Source organism: Battus philenor, unplaced genomic scaffold, assembly GCF_028537555.1.
Source record: "Battus philenor isolate CCGP_79_NKW_IND1 unplaced genomic scaffold, ilBatPhil1.0.hap1 SCAF_24, whole genome shotgun sequence".
NCBI classification, from domain to species: Eukaryota; Metazoa; Arthropoda; class Insecta; order Lepidoptera; family Papilionidae; genus Battus; species Battus philenor.
In genome coordinates, this window is record NW_027181687.1 from 7,339,813 (window position 1) to 7,360,814 (window position 21,002).

General features: G+C 32.4%; 1 protein-coding gene across 2 annotated transcripts in view; it reads left to right on the forward strand.

Annotated features, from left to right (window-relative positions):
* Positions 1–6,495: 6,495 nt before the first annotated feature.
* Positions 6,496–21,002, forward strand: part of LOC137924570 (uncharacterized) — a 110,240-nt gene continuing 95,733 nt past the window's right edge. Inside the window, exon 1 of one of the 2 annotated variants that reach the window (XM_068767963.1) lies at positions 6,496–6,578. Coding sequence is in view for 1 of the 2 variants with exons in the window: in XM_068767961.1 (XP_068624062.1) it covers positions 19,641–19,660 (20 nt within the window). In the remaining variant the exon portion in view is untranslated. Of the gene's footprint in view, positions 6,579–19,151; positions 19,661–21,002 lie in introns of those variants that run through there. The other variant, XM_068767961.1, reaches the window with a different exon arrangement.

Sequence of the window (21,002 nt, forward strand, 5' to 3'; positions counted from 1 at the left end):
CTGTTTGTTTAAGCCACTTTATAGTAGGAACACAGTTCCTTAGTTTATTAGCCAAGTATTTAAATGTTCTGGGTTACTTATCTTTAAACTCCGAAGTTCGGCAATTTCTTGTGAAATCAATCGCTCTGGCCGCGCGTAGTTCTGCTCCAGAGCAGCCATTACCTCCTCGGGGTCCTGTGTTTTCCACAAGATAGAAAGAAAAGACACCTGGGCCCCACCGCAAATACTAGTGGTAAGACGAGCTAAATTCTCTGCGGGGGGGAAAAAAGATTTTAGTTCACTCTTAAGTACATAAACTCGTAACTACACAAAAGCTAGCCATGTATGGTCTAAGAAGCCTGGAAAATAAAATAAAAAATTCCCCTAGTTTGTACAGAAAAGGGAAATTGTTGCTTTTATTATTCTCCTAGTATTTATTCCATTTTTCTTAAAAATAAATATTTATTCCATTTTTCTTAAAAATAAATATTTATTCCATTTTTCTTAAAAACCTTACTCATTAATTTTCAATTTCCTTTAATCTAAATTTCCCTTAACCAAAATTTGAAAACAAAATAATCGAACTATCGGACAAACGGGCGAGTTTTGCTCTTTTCAACATATATAACCGCTATTTGCACATGTAATAATCAAAACTATTAAATTAATGTCAACCAATAGTTTGTTTGTCGATTGTTATAATAATATTTTAAAAAGGGAAATTTGAGTATCCCTGGTTTCTAAATATAGGCTGTGGTGTATTTGAATAAACAGTATTCTTCCAAGGAAATTATGTTAATTACAATGACCCTTCTGTTCTGAAAAGCTTATCGTCTGCAAAGATACTTGCTATTGTTTGCGCGTCTTCGAGATACCGGGCTGTTCGTTACTTTGAAGAAAATGATCAGCTCATTGTACCATTGAAAGTTTCCGCTTGACTTGATCATGCGGTGAGTTCTTTTGTTTAAAGCAGTTGAGTCGAAATTATATAGAGTCATTTATATTTTTAACTATTATATTCTTAGACCTTTTTTCATAAGGAATGGAATAAGAATACGATAAAAAATGTTAAATTTATTCGAAATATCATCTGAATGACATTAAATCGCCTGTTACCGATTTATTCATATTTTTACATAATTTTACGCGTTGAAAGCAAGGGGAAAGCGAAGCCATAAATATTTGACACGAGGTTAATACTTCGATGTAAGTAGAATTTCTATATCTTTTATTTGAAATTAAATAGCCATGAATAAATTATTAATTATTATTGATAGTTTAAATCAGGGAATATACATAGTATTCAATTTTTACATTTTGCAGTAATACAACATAAAATAATGTCACTGTACTGTACATGGAGTTAGTATCAATTATCATTGTAAAGTTTAAAATTATAGATGTACGAGTATGTTAAGTTCTAGACTGTTCAAAATAGTCATTCTGTATAAATATCTAATTAAATTATTCTGGACAGCCACACGCCGCAGTCAGGCGTTCATAAGTATACAAACGAACGTATCGGCATCGTCAGTTATTTCTTAGTTTATCTTTATTGAGCGTCGTTTTTGAGATCAAATAAAGTCAAAACTTTTATGTCAAATATGGCGTAAAACCGTCTCAATGCATTATTGATAATAAGAAATTATGTTGTTATCGTAAATAACGCGTAATTAATTCCATATCTTAGCAATAGATGACTTCACTCGCCGAAAAGACCGACGAATAGATTCGTTTTTTACTCTAGGTTTTTGTTTATGTTGTTATAAGCCCTATAAAAATTGTCACAATTCGCCTCTGGTCTACATCTTCTCTTTGCGTGAAGGCAAGTCCCAGTAGTATTAACTTGACTAGGGTTTAACTTACTATACAATGATATACCTAACCGTGCTTGTTATGGTGTAATTATTCCGCATAATATCAGTTCACGGTTTTGAAGTAGTTTCACGTGAATATTTATGGTTCGACCTACTTTCGTTCAATTCGGGCAAGTCACAATAATAATTGCCCATACTTTTCCACTCGAATCCCGCTACAATGAACGAAGTTTGACAAACTTGCAGTTCGCAATTGATGACGAAAGTTCTTAAAAGTTCTCAGTTATAATGGATCACAGGCCACGTCGATATTTCTTCAGAAAGTTAAGGGTGATTTTTATTAGAAAAAATCTTATTAAAGTATGACGTTTTTATCGTTGATTATGTTTTACTAAATTAATCATAATCAGGTTCCTTAAACATCGCCACGATGACCGGTCTTGCACTACCACCATCTAGCGAATTCCCGTGATCTTGGCTATATCGTCGATTCACCTGGTTGTGGGCCTTCACAAGCTATCGCTACTTTAGATAAGTCTTTCGGTCCCAAAGGCCGTTGGTTACACGAGCAATGTGCTGCGCTCACTGCCACTTCCGACGAATAATTCTTCGAGCTACATTGATGAACTTTCCTTCGTTTCGTTCTTCTGCTTATTTTCTCATTTCTGGCATTAATATAATAAAATCACACAGAGTAATAACTTAAATACAATCGGAGATGTCTTACTTATAAATTCATAGAATATGTTATAGTTTTTTAGAGTTGCTTATACTGAAACGATATGCATTAATGAGCAACTTAAGACATAAACCTTTTTTATACATTTTCAAATTTACTTCCGAGATTTCCAAAATGGCTTAGATACAAATTTTACTCTTAAAAAATATTTAGAATTTGGCAATCTTAGTTCCGTAATATTCTTTATAACAACAATCTCATTCATCAATGGAATTAGTTGTTAATATTGATGGCCATAAAAGGTGTGTTATGCTGATATATTTACCAAGCGACGAATGTTATGATTAAAGTCAAGATTTTTGCGAATAAAATAAAACATCTCAAGTAAAATTATTAAAATGTCGATTGAATCCAAATATTTACACTAATTTTCGGTTACACCCGAACTTTAAAACGACCTTAAGGTTTTCATTCTAATTTTTACTGCAAGCTTCTTAATCCTTTGTGGATAGTTCTTAAGACAAAACAAAATTAAAATTTCGTAAATTATGATGACTTTAATAATTAAAGGTTTTCGCATTTGATAGTTAGCTTTGAACTTCAGGCGTTTGACTGTTCGTCAACGTTTTAGTTTACAGACGCCCACTAAATGCGGTAAAGCTTGACGAGTAAATATCATTTAACTTATAAAATCGTTGTTTCAACCCATAGATGACTATATCAAGGTATAAACCTCCCCCAAGATATCCACGGGGCCCAATACTATAATAACCATGCTTGGCAGGCGATCGCAGTTTCGACAGTACGTAGTGGACGCTACTGCCCATAATATTGTTTGTGAGGAGTGGTAATCATATATAATCAATGCTCAGTGTTAACTATGTAAGATTGTATCCCGGGAATCGAACCCGCGAACTGCGATCGCAAATCTCCGCTAGGATACCTCTGCTCCTTGGCCTGCAAATGTATATTGTTGTTTAACATCATTAATTTATTTCACATTTAATATATCAATAAAGCAATCACCTTAAAATACGTAATATTATTTTTTTTTGTTGGAATTCTACGGGCCAATTATTATAGTAGCACAAAGTTGTCACAAAAAATTACTATAGCTTTCAATCTTCACAAGGTTTAAGACCAGAAATTAGCTTCCTGCTTCGAGTCCCAATAAGTTCAATACATATTGACATCTATAACACGAAAGAAAAACAATAAACCACATTATCTTCAACTAAAGATCTTACTCGATCTACAGAGAATTTCGTTCAAAGCAAATAAAAACGAAATTACGGAGCAGTGAAATCAAGTGGAAACTTTTAATAGAACAAAAGGAAGGGACGTTTTGAGAGAAGAATATTTTCCCAAAGTAACAAATACCGTTGTTAGATACATACACAAAGAATGCCAGAGTACTGTCAGTCGATAAAAGCTATTCGGAACAGATGAACCGTTATAATTATGCGACATTTCCCTTAAGGACTCGAGGCGGTGAAATCGCTTTATTATCTAATACGGCCGTGATTTCGAGCACGACTTTATACAGAGACGTTAATTCTTAACGCACGGTCGTAATCAGACGTACCTTTTTTCTCTTTTTATTGACAGAAATAACGATTAACGCGTGTTATATATCATTGATTTAGAGAGTAAAACAACATTTCCAGTTCTTTTGAATTTTAAGCAACTACAGCTATATCGTCTGCGAATCGTTATTAGATTATAAACATACCATTTTATTTCTAATTGCAAGGGTAAGTTTAGAGACGGCTGCCATTAAAACAGAATTAATGTCAAAAAGACAAATAATTTTGGCGGTTATATACAACATGTTGATAAATGTGATGAAGCTTGGCAAATAAATATCATTTATCATATCAAATAGTCGTTTCAGCCCATAGACAATAATTGGAAGGCATAGGCCCCTCCCAACGATATTTATGGGGATACTATAATCGCCACGCTGGGCAGGCAGGTTGATGGTCGTATTGTGGGATTACGTATGCAGAGGACGCTGCTGGCTACCTTTCGTTTGTGAGCGTTGGCAATCCTTTGTAATTATTGCACAAAGTGTGAATTATGTAAGATTGTACATCGGGGATCGAATCCGCAACCTACGATCGTAAATCTCAGTTCTTTGCCGCTGGGCGACCACTGCTAATACTGAGTATACATTAAAGATCGGAAGTGGGTGCAAATATCTGCAACATAATTCTTAACTAATGTAGATTCTTTATTTAGTTTTTTTGTATTTTGACCTTCTGCCAAGGTCACAAGTACGATTAGAGAGAGAGAGAGAGGTTTAATATTAGTAAGAGATAATACACCTACTGAAGTGACAGTTGGTAGGCATCATAGCACGTGAAAAGAATTGCCGCTTGGGCCTTAAGGATCTAGAGTGGAGACTACGGACTGGCAAGCTCAGAGTAGGACGTAAGTTCACAAGGTGGACAGACGACCTTGCAAGCGCTTCCAATTAGTTCTATTGAAAATCTACGAAGGAGGTGTATGTCCAGCAGTGGGCGTCCTGTATAATTTTATCGTCAAATATTCGTCCTGTATAACTTATTTTGTAAAAGGGTGGGCAACGATTTGTTTATTTCAAGTTTGGATAACGTAAAGTAATTTTTGAAGTAACGATAAATTAATTAAGAAAAAAAAATTCTGTGTTAAAACATATTCCTGATTGTAATTAATCGAAAGTAGTGAAGATAATAACAGAGAAAATCGATTCTTTAACGCTATATTTACTATGGTTTCCAATGTGTAGTTGGAAGAAAGACTCTTTTTTAAATTGAATTCTATTTCCTTAACACATATTACGTTTGAGAAATTAAATTTTCTTAATTTTCTCGTATTTACTATCTATATCAATCGTATCTATCGATAAAATAAAGGTTTACTAATTTTTTGTCGATAATATTTTTTCACCAATCATATTATAGATGAAATTAAAATTAATCTAATATGATAATAATCTGAAGATACTGGATGCAGGCAGGCCCATGTTCAGTGGTGAACATACCTTTAATTAAGCTAATCTTCCCAATTATTTGAAGAGTGTATGAGAGCTAGTCAACAACTCCAAGTACTTTAATTAGAAGGCATAAGCATTGTATAACCTCACCAAGGGTGCGATGCTTTCTGACCAATATTGGATGATCGTGGTGATCTATGAGACGTGTATAGTTTTTTTTTATTTGGTTTCGTTTTTGGGCCTCTCGTATTGCTATCATAATGATAACAGGGACTTTTATGACATAAATAGAACGAATTTGATCTAAAGTAAAGTCATTTAACACTGTACATCTTTTGATGCACGAAATGGATAAGCTCAGATATTTTATCGAGAATGGGGGTGTTGAGAGCGCCGTATCTCAGCTAGATAATTTCTATTATCGGATTATAGTTATCTTAGTTGAAAAGAAATAATTCTTCGTCGAAAGCGGCCCGCGTCGTCTTCAGACGATCTAAGCAAAGTCATTTATCCACCTTGTCAGATGTTTTACCCTGCACCACTTCAATTTGCCGATCGGCTGGACTAGGTCGGTTTCTTTCGTTTCGGTATTTTCTAACTTCTTATTCAATTTCGAGCATAGCTCTGTCCGTGTCTCGTTAAGCGCCTGTGAGTTTGCTAATAAGACACAGACTGAGATACTACGTTTCTATATCAATATAACTCTCCAGGCCCAGTAGAGGAGGTCTTGTGTTTGAAGTGATGAAGATAATTCGTTGTTAATAAATATAATCCTTTATTACTAGTAACAAAGACTCTCTTGCATCATCCTAAATAACTACGGCGTCAATCAAACGTCGAACTCTCTACGGATGTAAAATTTAAATATCTGATAATGAACGTTACAAGGTTCTGTTATCTGCAAATGTCAAAGTACTTAAAGATGAGATTAGATACAGTTATCATTTGTATCATGAGATGTAATAAATAAATTCGTGGAGGTTCCAGTTTGTTGTCAATTTGCCTACAGTAGTAAACTAATAGGGAAAATGTAAATTATTGTGAAGTAGAATATTTTTGTGTTGTTATTAGAATACTGAAGATCGTTTACAAAAAAGTGATTCATTCTTTATATCAGTGTCTCAGGGTGAGTATTTGACATCGTTACTATTATTATTAAGACATTAATTCTAACAATTAAAAATTTTCAAAGATTTTATTTATCGCTATTATTTTGACTTTTTACTAGTTAACTATTTATTCTGACAAATATTTTTGTGATTTCATTAAATTCTTAATTTGAATCAATAATTTTCCAAAAATTGTGATATGTCAATGCCTGTATGTGTTATAATTTTTTAACTATTTTATTAATGAACTATTGAAATATTGTATTCGTTAAACAGAGAATAAATCATATCCTTATTGCGCAACCGTTTCTCACTAATTATAGAGGGTCCAACAAAGGACTCTGAGCTTTTCGGGTTAAGCAACAAAGCATCGGCTCAAGTTGAAGACACGCAAGTGGATCTCTCGAAATTAATAACTACAAAGACGTCCGTGATAAAGATATTATAAAAGTGATGGCTAAAAAACTTCGGTGCAACACAACCCTGAAGTTGCCCCGTGGAGGGATGAAACACGTGTTGAGTGTTTTAACGGTGGTAGTTGTGTAATTCGCGTTGTTTGCCGCATGCGTAATTATCAGCGGGCTGGCGGGCGGTGCATATGTTGCACGACTACCACTGTATGTGCGGAAGTGGCTAAATATTGGTCCTTTTCTTACAAGAATGCTACAGTATTAAGTTGAAGAATGCCATTATAGAGGAGCACGATGTGTAATATTCTAAACGGTACCTAAACTAATCGTAAACGGATAATGATATCAATAAATAAATAAAAAGCACGATTAAGCTCTATATGCCCACTGATACAATACCGAAACTGCTATAGCGCGCGTCAGTTATGCTCGCGGCGAGATCGGGGTGAATATCATACGTCCCGTTCCGTCAATCCACCGTCAAAGCTAATCCTCCTTTTTTCTTGACCTCGACCTCACCGCGCGGTACTGCGGTTTCGTGCTACCGAAATAATATTTGGCATTGAAATATTTAAGAGTTTTAAATTTCAAGTCTAGTATATACAGAATGACTACTTCAATAAAACGATGTTTGTGCTGCTTGTATAAACGAGAATGAAAAGATAGATAAACGAAGAAACCAAAAATTAGATTCTAGTAAATCTATAAATAACAATTGTTGCTTTATTATTATTTAATCCTATTAATTGTTATTTTAACATTTCTTTTAATTATTTCTGCACTATTTGTGCAATAATTTTAAAGCACGAGTAATATGAATATACAGGGTAATTGGTTATAGGTGTAAGAGTTTTAAGGAGATGAATGTAAAGCTTATTTGATATTAATTTATGTATGGTACACCCTACCTAAAATAAATGATTTCAGAAGTAATAAATATCATTATATTAATATAAGAAAAAAAGTGTTTTCAAAATTAGTTTATATTACTTTATAATTTATTATTGTTTACTGTCTATCTCTACAAAATTTGTACTGCCAGAAGTCATTGGCTTATCGCATTGCAATAGAAATGTGAAATTTTATATAGTGTTTTGAAATAAACGTAAAAAGCTCAACTTTTTTTTGTTAGCGAATGTGAAGATCTAAATTCACGACCTTAAAGCTTTTACATCTACAACCAATCGCATTGTATATCGTCACGTCGAAGTGTCACTTTTAGAAACCTTATTGATACAACGTGGTACTTGTCGTCACATATATTATAACTCATTCTGTTCGGTCTCAAGGGATATAAGAATAAAAATTCATTTCGATCTTGTTTAAAATAATGACATGATGTGCTTTCCAAAAGTTGATACAAATAAGTAAAAAAAAAACGACTCGAAAAATTTGAGTGTTAACATTACATTTGAAACTTTTTCGTAATACCGTTAAAAGCTTAATCATTTGTAATCATGACTGGCTCGAAATGAAAGAAATGTTTATGAAAAGATCCATATCGTCTAGCGTGGAATACGGGCAAACTATTGAAGATAAAAGAAATACTGCTCTATGGACTCAAGCGTGTAAAGAAAACAGCTCCCCGGTCGGCCAAAAATGAGCAAAACTTTAATAAAGTGTTACTTTCGAGTTTTATTTGCTAAAATAACATGAGAGCAGATGGTCAAGTGTGAATCGTTTTCTGTAACTAAGGGTTCACCTAATATTCGCTTTTAATTTTTACAAGAAAACACCAGAGCTTCAGAGTAGGAAAAAAATGAAAAGTATACGTCCATCTCACTTTTTTATACTGCAGAGAAGTTTTCCTTATCGGCTTCAGCAACTACATCTTCTATGGTAATTTCACTTTAGATTCAGAAGGTAAAAGATTCTCTTGAAATCAACTGCTACTTTCAGCCGCAAAGCTCACAGTCAGATATCTTATTAAGGTTTGACCATGTAGACCCTTGGCTTTTCAGCCTATAGGCTTTACATCGCACGGTTTATTTGATTTATAACCAACTAGAAATTTACAATATAATAACAAATAGCATTTTGAGCTACCAGTAATCCGAAACTAGAAATTTGATCTATAGTGATTAATTTGAAAGTAATAACGATTTTTATAAAACAAATTGTTAATTGTAAACAATATAAAATGTACAACATTACATTTAACTTTGTACCTTGCTTGATAATTATTTATTTTATCGATGAAGAAAAAAACTAGTCAACATTTAAAATGCTAACTTTAAAATTTTCTTTATAAACGATATTAATTTTAATTAACAGCAAATTATTCATTCCAGAGAATTTATACATAGGCAAGTACAAATTCCCAATTTACAACTATTAAATAATTTTTGAACAAATTTATATAAATTCTCTTTCGTTTATCTTTGACACACTGTATCTTGGACTCACCATATTATATACCACAAGACGCTGAATACAGGCAGCCTCCAAGCGGTCCTATTAAAAATAAATGTGTGATGGTTATGTCCAGCTGTGGATGTCCAACGACTGAAACGGCTGATGATGATGTCGTGTATTGGAAGAGTTATTTACCATTAACTGACCTTATAGGTCTTCTTTAAGACTAAATAAACATCATATTTATAAAAAATTGTACCACGACAAATTCGGTTTTTATAATATATATTTTACAAACTTTCACCGAATATCAAACCAATCGCGTGTCACCTTTTTGCATGTTTGATAGACGTATTGGATTTCGTACTGTGTTCGACGGGAAAATAAATAGGATTTTCTATTGACACGCGACACCCTAAAATAAATGCTTTCGCTCGTCTTTAAAAGGCTGTGAAGTTACGTATAAAATAAGTATGTCTGTAGAGTTCTTATCTTGTCTGTAGTATCTATGGACTTAAGTATTATTTAAACATTTTTTTTACATTCGCACTTAGCTATCTTTAAACGGCAAAGGCCTCCCCCAAAGGTATCAATGGGGGAATATCCCAGACTCGTCACGATTTGCTGGCGGGCTTACAATCGCTGTATGGTGTTAAGGTACCGAGAAGAAGCTATTGTCAATCCTCTGGAATCCTGCTTGTGGCCAGTGACAATTCAAAATAATTGATAAAAAAAGTGTGAAGTAAGACTATATAGAAGAAAACAATCCCGCGACCTGGGATGGCGAGATTTAGTCATGTACTGCTTGTCTTGCGTTGCATTGTGTCTGAAATTGTTGCTGTTAGCTTTACGGCTTTTACAGCTTCATCCGTTACTATTATTCTCTTATTTACAATGTAGCTATTATGCCATTGGTGTAACAAGGTGAAAAATTTTATGTAATTTAGATAATTACGCACATATGTTAAAGTAGGAAATATCAGCACCAACCGATCGATTAGTTTACATCAAGAAATATTTTAAAATACTTTATTTTTTGGAACAGTTAAATAAGTATTTTTTTTACAAGATTGTACATGTAATTTACATATGTTTATTTTAATAAACAGTTAAATTCTCATATACTACTTATTTAAAGAAGTTCACAGAATTCATGAAAATGACGTGCTCAAAATTAAACCTTATGTAGTATAATTATGATAGATATATAAATAACAGAGTAACTAAAATGCCTAAAATAAGATAGAGCTCCGTTAAAATAAGAATATTTTAAAGTAGCGAAATTAATATAGGTAATAATCACGGAAAAAATGGGGTAAAATAGTATAACCAAATACTTAAGGAACAAAATGAATCAGCACATTTTGTGGTACAGTCTCGAAATTGGAGAGTTGCGGCCCAGATTCGGTATATAGGGAAGAGGTCTAAACGTTTCCGTAATAGGGCACCGACGAATAAGATCAGGCTCGGATGTATCGTCTTTGTATATGCATGTGTTGCGTTTAAGATTGCTTAATAAATATTATTCATAAAAAAAGAATTACTAACAATAAAAGTTCGATATAAGAAACTAGTACTGAAAAATAAACAAAAATTATTTTTCCTTATTGAGACAAAATATTGGTTTTAGATTGTGTTGATTGAATGAATTTAATACTTTCTTCCAGTATTTTTTTTGGGTTTTCGGGGATAGTAGGAGGGAATTTTTCGAATGTTTAAGGTACCCAGCCACTGGAGGGAGAACAGGGTTACATAACCCTATAATTCCTATCTACGAAAATCTCCTCGGTGGTCGCTGCGATTTGTGAGAAACCGCGGTACCTATCTATGAAAGATCACCCGTAGTCGCTTTTCCAATTAAGACTGATATCTGTGATTTTTGGCACAAAGAGCAACAAATTAAACACAGAATACAATAATGATTAAGGAATCAAGCCTGTTGCAAGCAACCAAAAAGTATTGTTTATGTATAACATTATACTTACTAGAGCGTTTCGTCACTGACCGATATTGTCCTTTATAACTATCGACAAAATAATAAATTAATATATTGTTATAGGAGGATATATAAGATATGGATATATAGGAACGTATTCTTGTCAATATTATTTATATAATAATATATACGTATATACATATACATTACGGTATATATACAGTATATATATTACGATAAGGGTATGGTACGTCGCAGTAAACAGACTCCTTTAATTGATACCGTTTTTTTTTCTTTTAAGCTGATAGATTCCCACTGCAAAGTATGGTCCTCCCCCAAAGGTCGTCGATATGACCGATCTTGCGCCCTCCGCATCCAATGACTTTCCGTGATCTACAAAACATTATTTTGAAATTGCATAAATACAATTGAATAATTAAACTATTTTCACAGTTTTTTTAAAAATTTATCGTTGAAATCTTTATAGGTAATTATACATATATCATCTCATATATAGAAAACTTTACGTTTTCCAAATAAAATGTTCGATAAAATCTGCATTAGCTTAAAAAAGTGTTGCAGATATAAACATCTACCTCCAATGTTTAAATTTTTATTTTAGCACGTAATAACGTTAACCGAAATTAAAGTTCTTTAATTTTATAAACAGAAAAACAGAAATTTTTGTATGTACTAAGTATCAGCAGTGTTTGAGTGCTCTCTGCGTACCATAATACGTGATAACCAACCCGCCAATGGTGGCGATTATAGTATGTCTCCCATAAATATCTTTCCGATATTTGTATTTTTGGATTCGTCCTCGTTGAGAAAAGAAATAATGATTTTGTTTAAATTTGAATATCCGAAATCTGTTCACACATTATGCTACGCGATAAATGGCTCATATTTTAAGATATAAGGATCCTATTAGAATAACAAAGAGTATATGATATTTAATAATGAGTAGATAAATAATTGTATAATAAACATGGAAATAAATTCAATGTCAAAATCTTATGTTTTTCTTGTTTTATAACAATTGACTATTAATCGGAATAAGCAGGTCAACTGATAGTATATATAAAACATAATTAAATGTTGTGGTACCTTGTTAGGGTTGTTGAAGTCGTAATAAAAGCATTTAACGTTGCCACTCGTAAAGTGTTTCGGTCCCACATAATCATCTCACGCCAGGTTGCAGTTTACAAACAGTACTTTATGTGAATTATTCTTGGTGCGCTTGTTCCACGCTGCGAGGAAATGAGGTAATAAATTTTGGAGGGCCCCGCCATGTTTTGTTCCACGTGGTACGGACTCCGCGTTACGAGATGAACGTGCACTTAAGTGCATGCGTCAATTGCATGCGTGTTTTATTAACGAGGGCTTTTTAATCTATGCGTCGGACTATTTCATGCACTATTTTTGAAATACATTCGAATACGAGTTTTTTTAAAAAAGTAGTTGTGACTTTTGTATGAATGTAAATTTGCTTTGAATAAGGAAAATTTTATGTTAAAAAAACTAAAAAATATACACTTGGATACAAACCATACTTTTTAATATTTAATTTTTGGGAAACGTATAGCAAGATTAAATAATACCAAGAGAACATAAGTATAATAAGGCTATTAAAAAATTTTTACACGCAATACTTGTATGTTTATTTTCCAGATATGTAACTGACAACAAATATGTACATACAGAATCGCCAAATCATACACACAGTTTGTTTGCTAAAAGGAGTTTTTACTTACATAACTTTGAAAAGTCCATACTTCCATATAGAGAACATATGTTACTTCTAGTGGATACATTTTTTTAAATTTAGATATTTAAGTAAATGTTAACAGGATCGTAATGAAATGCTGAAGGCATTTTCTACCATTCACCGTTTGGGTAGTGCAAAGATTACTTAATAAAGATATGCGAGGTAGAAGTGGGAGAACCTTTCAGATTCAACGGCTGTTATTACAGGTATCTTTTTAAAAATATTATGTTTTAAAAATTTGTTCGGAATTGGTTCTAGAAAATGTCAATGGACGGTTTTAAAGTTTTTAAACACAGCAGAATTTCTTTATAAAAATGCGATTACTGTAATATTTGATGAGTTCAAATGTAATCTATGTTTTGATTCAAATTCGAAATAAAAATCATTTATTTTTAAGAGAAGTGAGTTAATTAAAAAAAAATACGTGAAATAAAAATGAAAAGAAAGTTAAAAAATAAGAAATACAAAAAAGATAACTACGTTACGAAATTATGTAGCACGATGGTACATCGGAGTTTTCAGGTCGGCATCTTTTTAAAATTTTTCCCTCTAATCAGACGCTATTATGGATTACGAATTGTTGTCTGTGACAGATACGTTTTTGTTTTCACGAATTTCATTCTGTTTACTTGTTTTTGATTATTTTCACTATCGTGGTTAAGTCTGATCATTTTTATCAAAAAACCAATGATTCTAAGTTCGAAACATTATAAGAATCAGTTTATTGCTTTCTTTTTTGTCACAAAGAAACAACGAACGAAAAACGGCCGCACATTTCCAGATGCAAGCAAATATTGATGAACACATTTATATGTGTAGAATAAACATTGCCTTAAGAGAAAAATAATTCCTTTTACGAATAATGTAGCTTAATATCGTATATTATCATAATTTGAACACAAAATAAAATGTTTAGTAGCACCCAATATGTATGTCAAATATGACATTTGAATATTGTTTACGTTTTGATAACCATGTACCAATTGTCTTAATATATAAACTAAAAGGGCTGCACCGTTTGGAACCTACTCGTTTAAAATTTGTGTTATGTAAATGACCAAATCAATGCTTTCAACAACATTAATAAAATTAAAACTATTCTTGACATTAAAAGTTAGACATTTCTTTTTAATAATTAAGATATAATTTTCTATATTAGATTTAGATCGTGTAAACAGAGTGATTGAAATAGTTTCATATTCCGCATACATTTTGCACTAGAAAAGTTAAATCGGATATTCTAGAGCTTTTTAAAATTACAAATTCACAAGAGTGTTTATGAATTCGAGATCGAGTTTATAATTCTCAGCAACTCCGCATTTCCTCTCCTTACCTTATGTTATATTTATTCGAAGTAGGCAAGTTTATTTATTTTTGTACTATTATAATAGTAGTGGGAAAACCTCATCATTATTATTTGCTAAATATCACTGAAGACTATACGCTGTCAAAAGATATTGGCCTGTCGCAATCTAATATTAAAAATAAACTAATGTAACGTATTTCAGAAGAATTGAAATTGGCGTTTTGTGCTTTAAAGTTTTTGCTGACAAATAAGCTATACATTAACCCTCCTATAAGTTTTAGGTTACTAAATAATTTTAAAAAAATATGTATAATCTTTGTATTTACGAGTCATAAGTTATATTTAAAATAATCTTAGCAAAGATAAAACATACTCCATATAATACAAGTTAAGAAATGTACTTAAAATTAAAATTATGTCCTATAAAACGTCTACAAAAGCACAATAAGATTTTATTGAAAATGAATCTTAATTAATTTCAAGTTTAAATATTTTTCGTTTTATTTTTGCCGGTACAAGAATCGTCGATAGGTCATAGATCGACGATACAGTCAAGGTCGCGGGAAGTCGCTGAAAGCGGACAATGAAAATCCAGTAATTGGGGCGATAATTGGGGAAACCTATGCCGTGCAGTGGGCGCGTATCGGCCGACACGTGGATGATGATGATGAATACTTTTATTTCGTTATTTCAAATGATTAAATTGTAATAACGAGGGCAATATATTTTACGTGAGTATCTCTAACTCCACAAACAATAATGTCAGCGATATACGACGCGGAACGAATGTCTAAACGCTAATAATGTCCAATTAACTAATCAGACAGATCAAATGATGTTGATTGAATAATTATTATTTGCTGGTTTATGCCTTTGTTATTCTCATATATACCTTATATCAAGTTTATGTAGAATTTGGTGGCAATAGTATAAATTTACGGCACTAAATATGGCTTATCACTTGGGCCTTATTAGCGAGTCTACAGCCATGGAGAGGGCTATGTTCACGCTAAGACGTTAGGATTCTGGAGTAGAAACCGTAGACTGATAAGCGACAAATAAAAAATTAATATCTTTGTTCATATAGGCATTTACACGTTGTTTTAAGTCATTGATTATTTAAAACTTATAAATAGTAAGCTTCCACCGGTTCGAAATGCTGATCTGCCTAGAAGAGTCGGCCTGAAACTCAACACATTCTCTTTTCAAGATTTATTAATGTTAAGGTTTAACGTCGGAAGTCATTGCAAGCAAGTCTCTTCTTACTTGCCTTATTGGAAACCCGAGGGGAAGACACCTGTATAGCAGTAAGCGTTCTATGATTGAAATGTAAAAAAAAATGAGTAATCATTCTATTACTTTAATGTTTCACAACGTTAATCATTCCTTATACCTAAGTAACTTATTAAAAAGAACAACACATCCACAATGTGATTTACGACATATTAGTTCCCTGTACGCTAACCGCTTATAGGAATCCCTTTGGCTGTATATTTTTTCTTATTACATCCGTTCAAATACAAGACCAGCCGAGAATTTCGCAGAAGCGTTCGAACGCAAATAAAACTGCTAATGATGCTGTTTTAGTTCTTTGTTTAGTCGCGTAAGGGCTTGGGACTCATTGTACGATGTTTTATTAAGACTATAATTTTGGTTTAATACCGCCAACCTTTTTGTAATAACTTCCGTAAGGTTTAAATATTTATAGAGTAGATATGAGTTAGACTTTGGTATGGTGCGGAACTGGCTTTAGAGAAACTTATTCTAGAATATAGTTTCTTTACAATAAAGCGTGCAGTGACAAAAATGTAAAATTCCAGATTGTTATAAAAATCCCTTTTGTTGAAAGATATCACTAGCTATGACGCCTTTCAAATTAGAAGACATAAGTTATTAAATCAACTTAATTTGTGAATGGTAATTATGGCTAATAGACAGATTAAAGAAACGAGTGAATGAATACTTACGTATGAGCGTAAGTTTAATGCTTTCAAATCTTTAACATATATTTTCAATTACCCTATTTAAAGTCACTCTGAAATATGTTACATTAATATATTTTTTCTATTGGGAAACGGTACAGGTCAATCACTTTTGGCAGTACAAAGCATTTAAGGATAGATAGTAAACAATAATTAAATTTAAACGGTGTAGTACAAAATTTGAGGCTAACTCTTACATACTATATTTACTACGTTAAGGTAAAATGTTGCTTATAATTTTTAGAACCATTAATTTTTGCTTAGTGAGTATTAACCATTAATTGACAGGAAATAAACTATTTATTTAACCATTTAAAGTTTTAACACCTCTGTTCAATCATGCCGTATACGTAATCATAAATATCGAAGAAAAAATTGAATAACGGTCATCATATTCCTTAATAAATTGAGTAATATATCAATAAGAGAAGCCTAAAATAGTGCGGAATTCTGCGAAAATATAGCTCTTGAAGGGCGATCGAAATTGTATAAATCTTATGATAATATGGTAGTGAAAGATGCTGCAAAATTACGCGGATCGCATTCCAGCCTAATGAGTTTATTTAACGCAATCTTACAATTAAAATCTGGTCTTTATTATATGCTTATGCCGAATAATAAAGTTTTACTGTCACAAAGCTAGGAAAGTTAGTTCTTTGACAATCAATAACCTCGAACAACTGATGGTAACTGGCAAAGTTTATAGGAATTACCCGAGAGGTGGAATTCCCATCAAATTTTCGGAACAAATCCATTCTACACTTATATACCAATGTCTACGCTGCGATTCCAAATATAGAAATAGTAGCTTAAAGAAGAAGATAAATACCAGTTCAAATGATCACGACGGTCAAAAATGAGAACAATTGTACAAGGAGGAGAACGAAGAGTATTATTTTTTTAACCCTTTTATGAATAACGTATGATTATTCATTTTTTAATTTTAGTTACTTTTCATGGTAATCCCAATTTAAAATTTTAGAATACTATTAATCTTATTAATGTACAGAAATACGTCATAATAATTAACAACATTATTTTTAATTTGAGTAATTTGATGATAAATTAGTTTTATTTTTCAATTACCAATTCGATATTTCTTTTACCTTCAAGGTACTCTTAATAAAATATCATTATAAATTTTATAATATTTTAACCCCAATTCAATTTATTTATAAGGCTTGCTATTAACTAGGTTGCTGTTGAAAACTATCGTATACCAATCCATATGTGTCTCCAAAGTGATACATATCCTATCACATTACTTATTAGTCCATGGGTTGCTGTTCACCAAACCATTATGATTTCATTTGTTCCGGAGATAAGGCGTCACGTGCTGAATGCCTATCAAAGGAATGTGTACGCTGTGTGCACGAAACTCTACTGTAATGGGTACAGAACAAAGACGAATACGTAGGCGGCTCACTTAGTGTACAATAAAATTACTGTGAGACGCACCTATATAGCCTATACGGGTGAATCACATAGAGCTGTTAATACCACATCGATATTATTTCCTTGCACGTAAATTTGCATTTAAATATATTTTAGTCTACGTTACACATATTAAAGTATTGTTCGTTTTGAATTCTGATTTTTGACATGCAATTTTTCTTTCGTACGTTTTACACGTTAGACTTTGGCGTGGATGTTTAATCATTTATTCACATTATATCCACATAGGATCATCAGAAACAGATTGAACTATTCTGTAATGGCATTCTCTATGTTAAAGCTACGAGGGTAAAATGCGAAGAGTGAGAAGAGCCGACACCAAACTCAGATTTTTTTTGGTAACTTTTGCAATATTCTTTTAAGATACTACATACTTCTCACTATAATAAGAACTTTTACAAGTTTTTAGTTAATGAAATTCTTAAATTTATTATAAGATAATTTAGAGACATTTTCTAGGTTTGTATTGTAATATCGTAAACTGTTGCCTACTATTCCCTAGGTCTTTTAAATGGTCAATTTATCGTAAAGTGGAGTCTGCTCTAGATATCAGATCATTCACTTCTCGTGGTACGCAAAAGGTATAAAGAATAAACGTCTAGTAGAATTGTTTCGAAATATCTCATGTGCGTCTTGTAGTTTCCTCCCTCTCACCGCTCACACACCTCTGGCGGTGACCAGCCGCTGACATTATAGTGTTCGCGACATTGTGTGTAGTAGTGATGATTTTATATTATTGGAGTCAATATGGCTCTTACCGTTAAATGTAAATATATGGGAAAATAAAAGCTAGTAAAATGGACTATGGGAACGATTCCTAAAATGTATTACTTGAACTCATCAAGAATAGTCCTGAGCATCGAATCCTTAGAAAAGATGTTGTATTATCAAGACAGTCGATTAGCATGTTCTATAAATTAACCTATTTTTATATATTTTAAAAGAAAAACTTATTTAAAAATGTAGTAGTAGTAGTATGAGTAATAGTAGTAGTACTATCAATAATGTCATATATAATTGAAATATTTTCCGAAAGGGACTTGAGAGGCGACCACTAGTCGGTAAACGCGGCGTGAGCAGATCTCTCACTCGGTGAACAGACAGGTTCAGACAGAACGATCGAGTCAAGGTCACGGGAAGTCGCCTGGATGCACGTTCATTTACCTAAACCGTATATTTTTAATGTATGACATTCTCCATTACCAGTATCAACTACTGATACAGAAATGAGAAATAGATTTTCTTTATTCGAAATGTAACGCGTTGTATTTGCTCTCTGTGATTCTGTATCACCAATGTATACATTAAGTGACACCGCAGATCTGCCATATAGAGATCACTATATTATATACTCTGGTCTTAAATTATTAAGCTGAATATTTGACGACGAAAGGATTGCGTTAGTTCAGTCGTGTCGCGGAGTACGCGTGGGCAAGACTCTAAAGAGTCTGTTACGCATCAATCCGGCCATTAAAGGCTAATTTTCCAATAAAAATAACAATACCAGTGAAATTAGCCTCAAGACCGCACGACGCCATTTTTGCCAACTGACGTACTAATGTTCTATTTTTGAATTTTGCCGCGAAAGTTTCTTAACCTGTCATAAGGCAAATGGCTTTTTTCATGGGCGGTGGATGTCTGGCCAGTAATTTTGATTAAGTGTTACAAAATAATTTAGTTTCTATATGAACTATTACTGACTAGAAAAATAATTCAAATAATCACAGTGGATCCGTTTGTGAAGAGAAAAATGAAAGTTTTCAAGAAAAAGCTTCGTTTCTCGATAGCGTGTCGTTAAATTTGAACTTATTCGCGCTGTACTTGTGTCTGCGAAATCTTCACACATCAATAGCGACGAGGCAGTTTTATGAAGTATTCGTCACAAAGGTATGAAGTTATATTATATTTTTTGACATGTATTGTAGTATTTATGATAACTAAAATTCGTAAGACACTTTGTTTCTGAACTTTGTAATATGTAGTTAAGATCGCTTTTTTATCTATAATAATATATTTTTTACATTATAATTAAATCTTTTTAAATTATTTGAAATTGCGTTCCTCTCTGTTTTCTTTTTAAATTCAATTACCTAACATTTGTTAGACTTCAAAGTTAATTAATGTTAGTAGCGATATACTTAATTTGAAACAGAAATATAAAAAAGAAAACGCCTGTGTGACATCCTTATTTTTAGGTGTGCCGTGATGGTTTGTATGATGGTATATTTGATTGAGTAATAGATTTTTGCCACAAAAAAATTCAAGTAAGTTAATCCGTCTTAGACAACGGGTCGCTTATATTGACTCGTCTAAATTTTTACGCATATACAGTCTTCTACTAAAAAGACCTAACACCAGAAAGAAAATTTATATGTATGTACCCCTGATATGATCGTTAAGAAGGTTGACGTCTTATCCGTTAGCCCTCAAGAGCTACCAGTTTACATTTTAACCTACCGACTTCCATATATTTATAAGTAAAATAAAATGGATAATGTTTTTTTCATCATCCAATAATAACACATAATCAAACTGTGTTTAGAGTCTTCTTTTAAATATTCTACATACTTGTGTTAGGACACAGCTCTTTCTTAAACAGTTACGTTTACAAAATTTTTATTAATTAACTAAAAGCCGACTGTATACGTATGTGTATTTCATATAAAACACTTGCGTATCAACTATATTGCCTTTTTTGTAATAACTTCTTCTAAATGTTATTAAAAATCTCTTTTTTTTTAAGCATTTAATGTGCCTTCAGATGAAAGTTATAATATCCTTAGTCTCAAACGCATCTAAAGTTCGTTTTTATATATTACATTATTACCTTAAGCATCTTCAATGAATTGCTATTCTTTCTCTATCCATTTAGAACCTTCGTTACCACAGATAGGATTACACGCTACTCATTGCGTCATCGGCTAGTTAGCCTCTTTTTTCAGTCTTCATCAATTTCTACAGAGCATGCCAGTTAATGGCATATAGCCAGCAAAATTATTTTAGAGATAAAATATGTAATCTTTTTAAGTAGCGGGTAGCTCAACACTTTTTGGTGGAGGGTTGATTACTTATTAATAGGAAGGCTAAAGGTAACAATAGAGAAATGTATTTAAATATCTAAAAGGAATTTTTAGTTTGAAGATCGTAAAGAATAAGATTCAGTGGAATTCGATAAAGCACATTGTTTTGTTTATAATAGACTACTCATTAAAATAAAACCAGAAAGTGT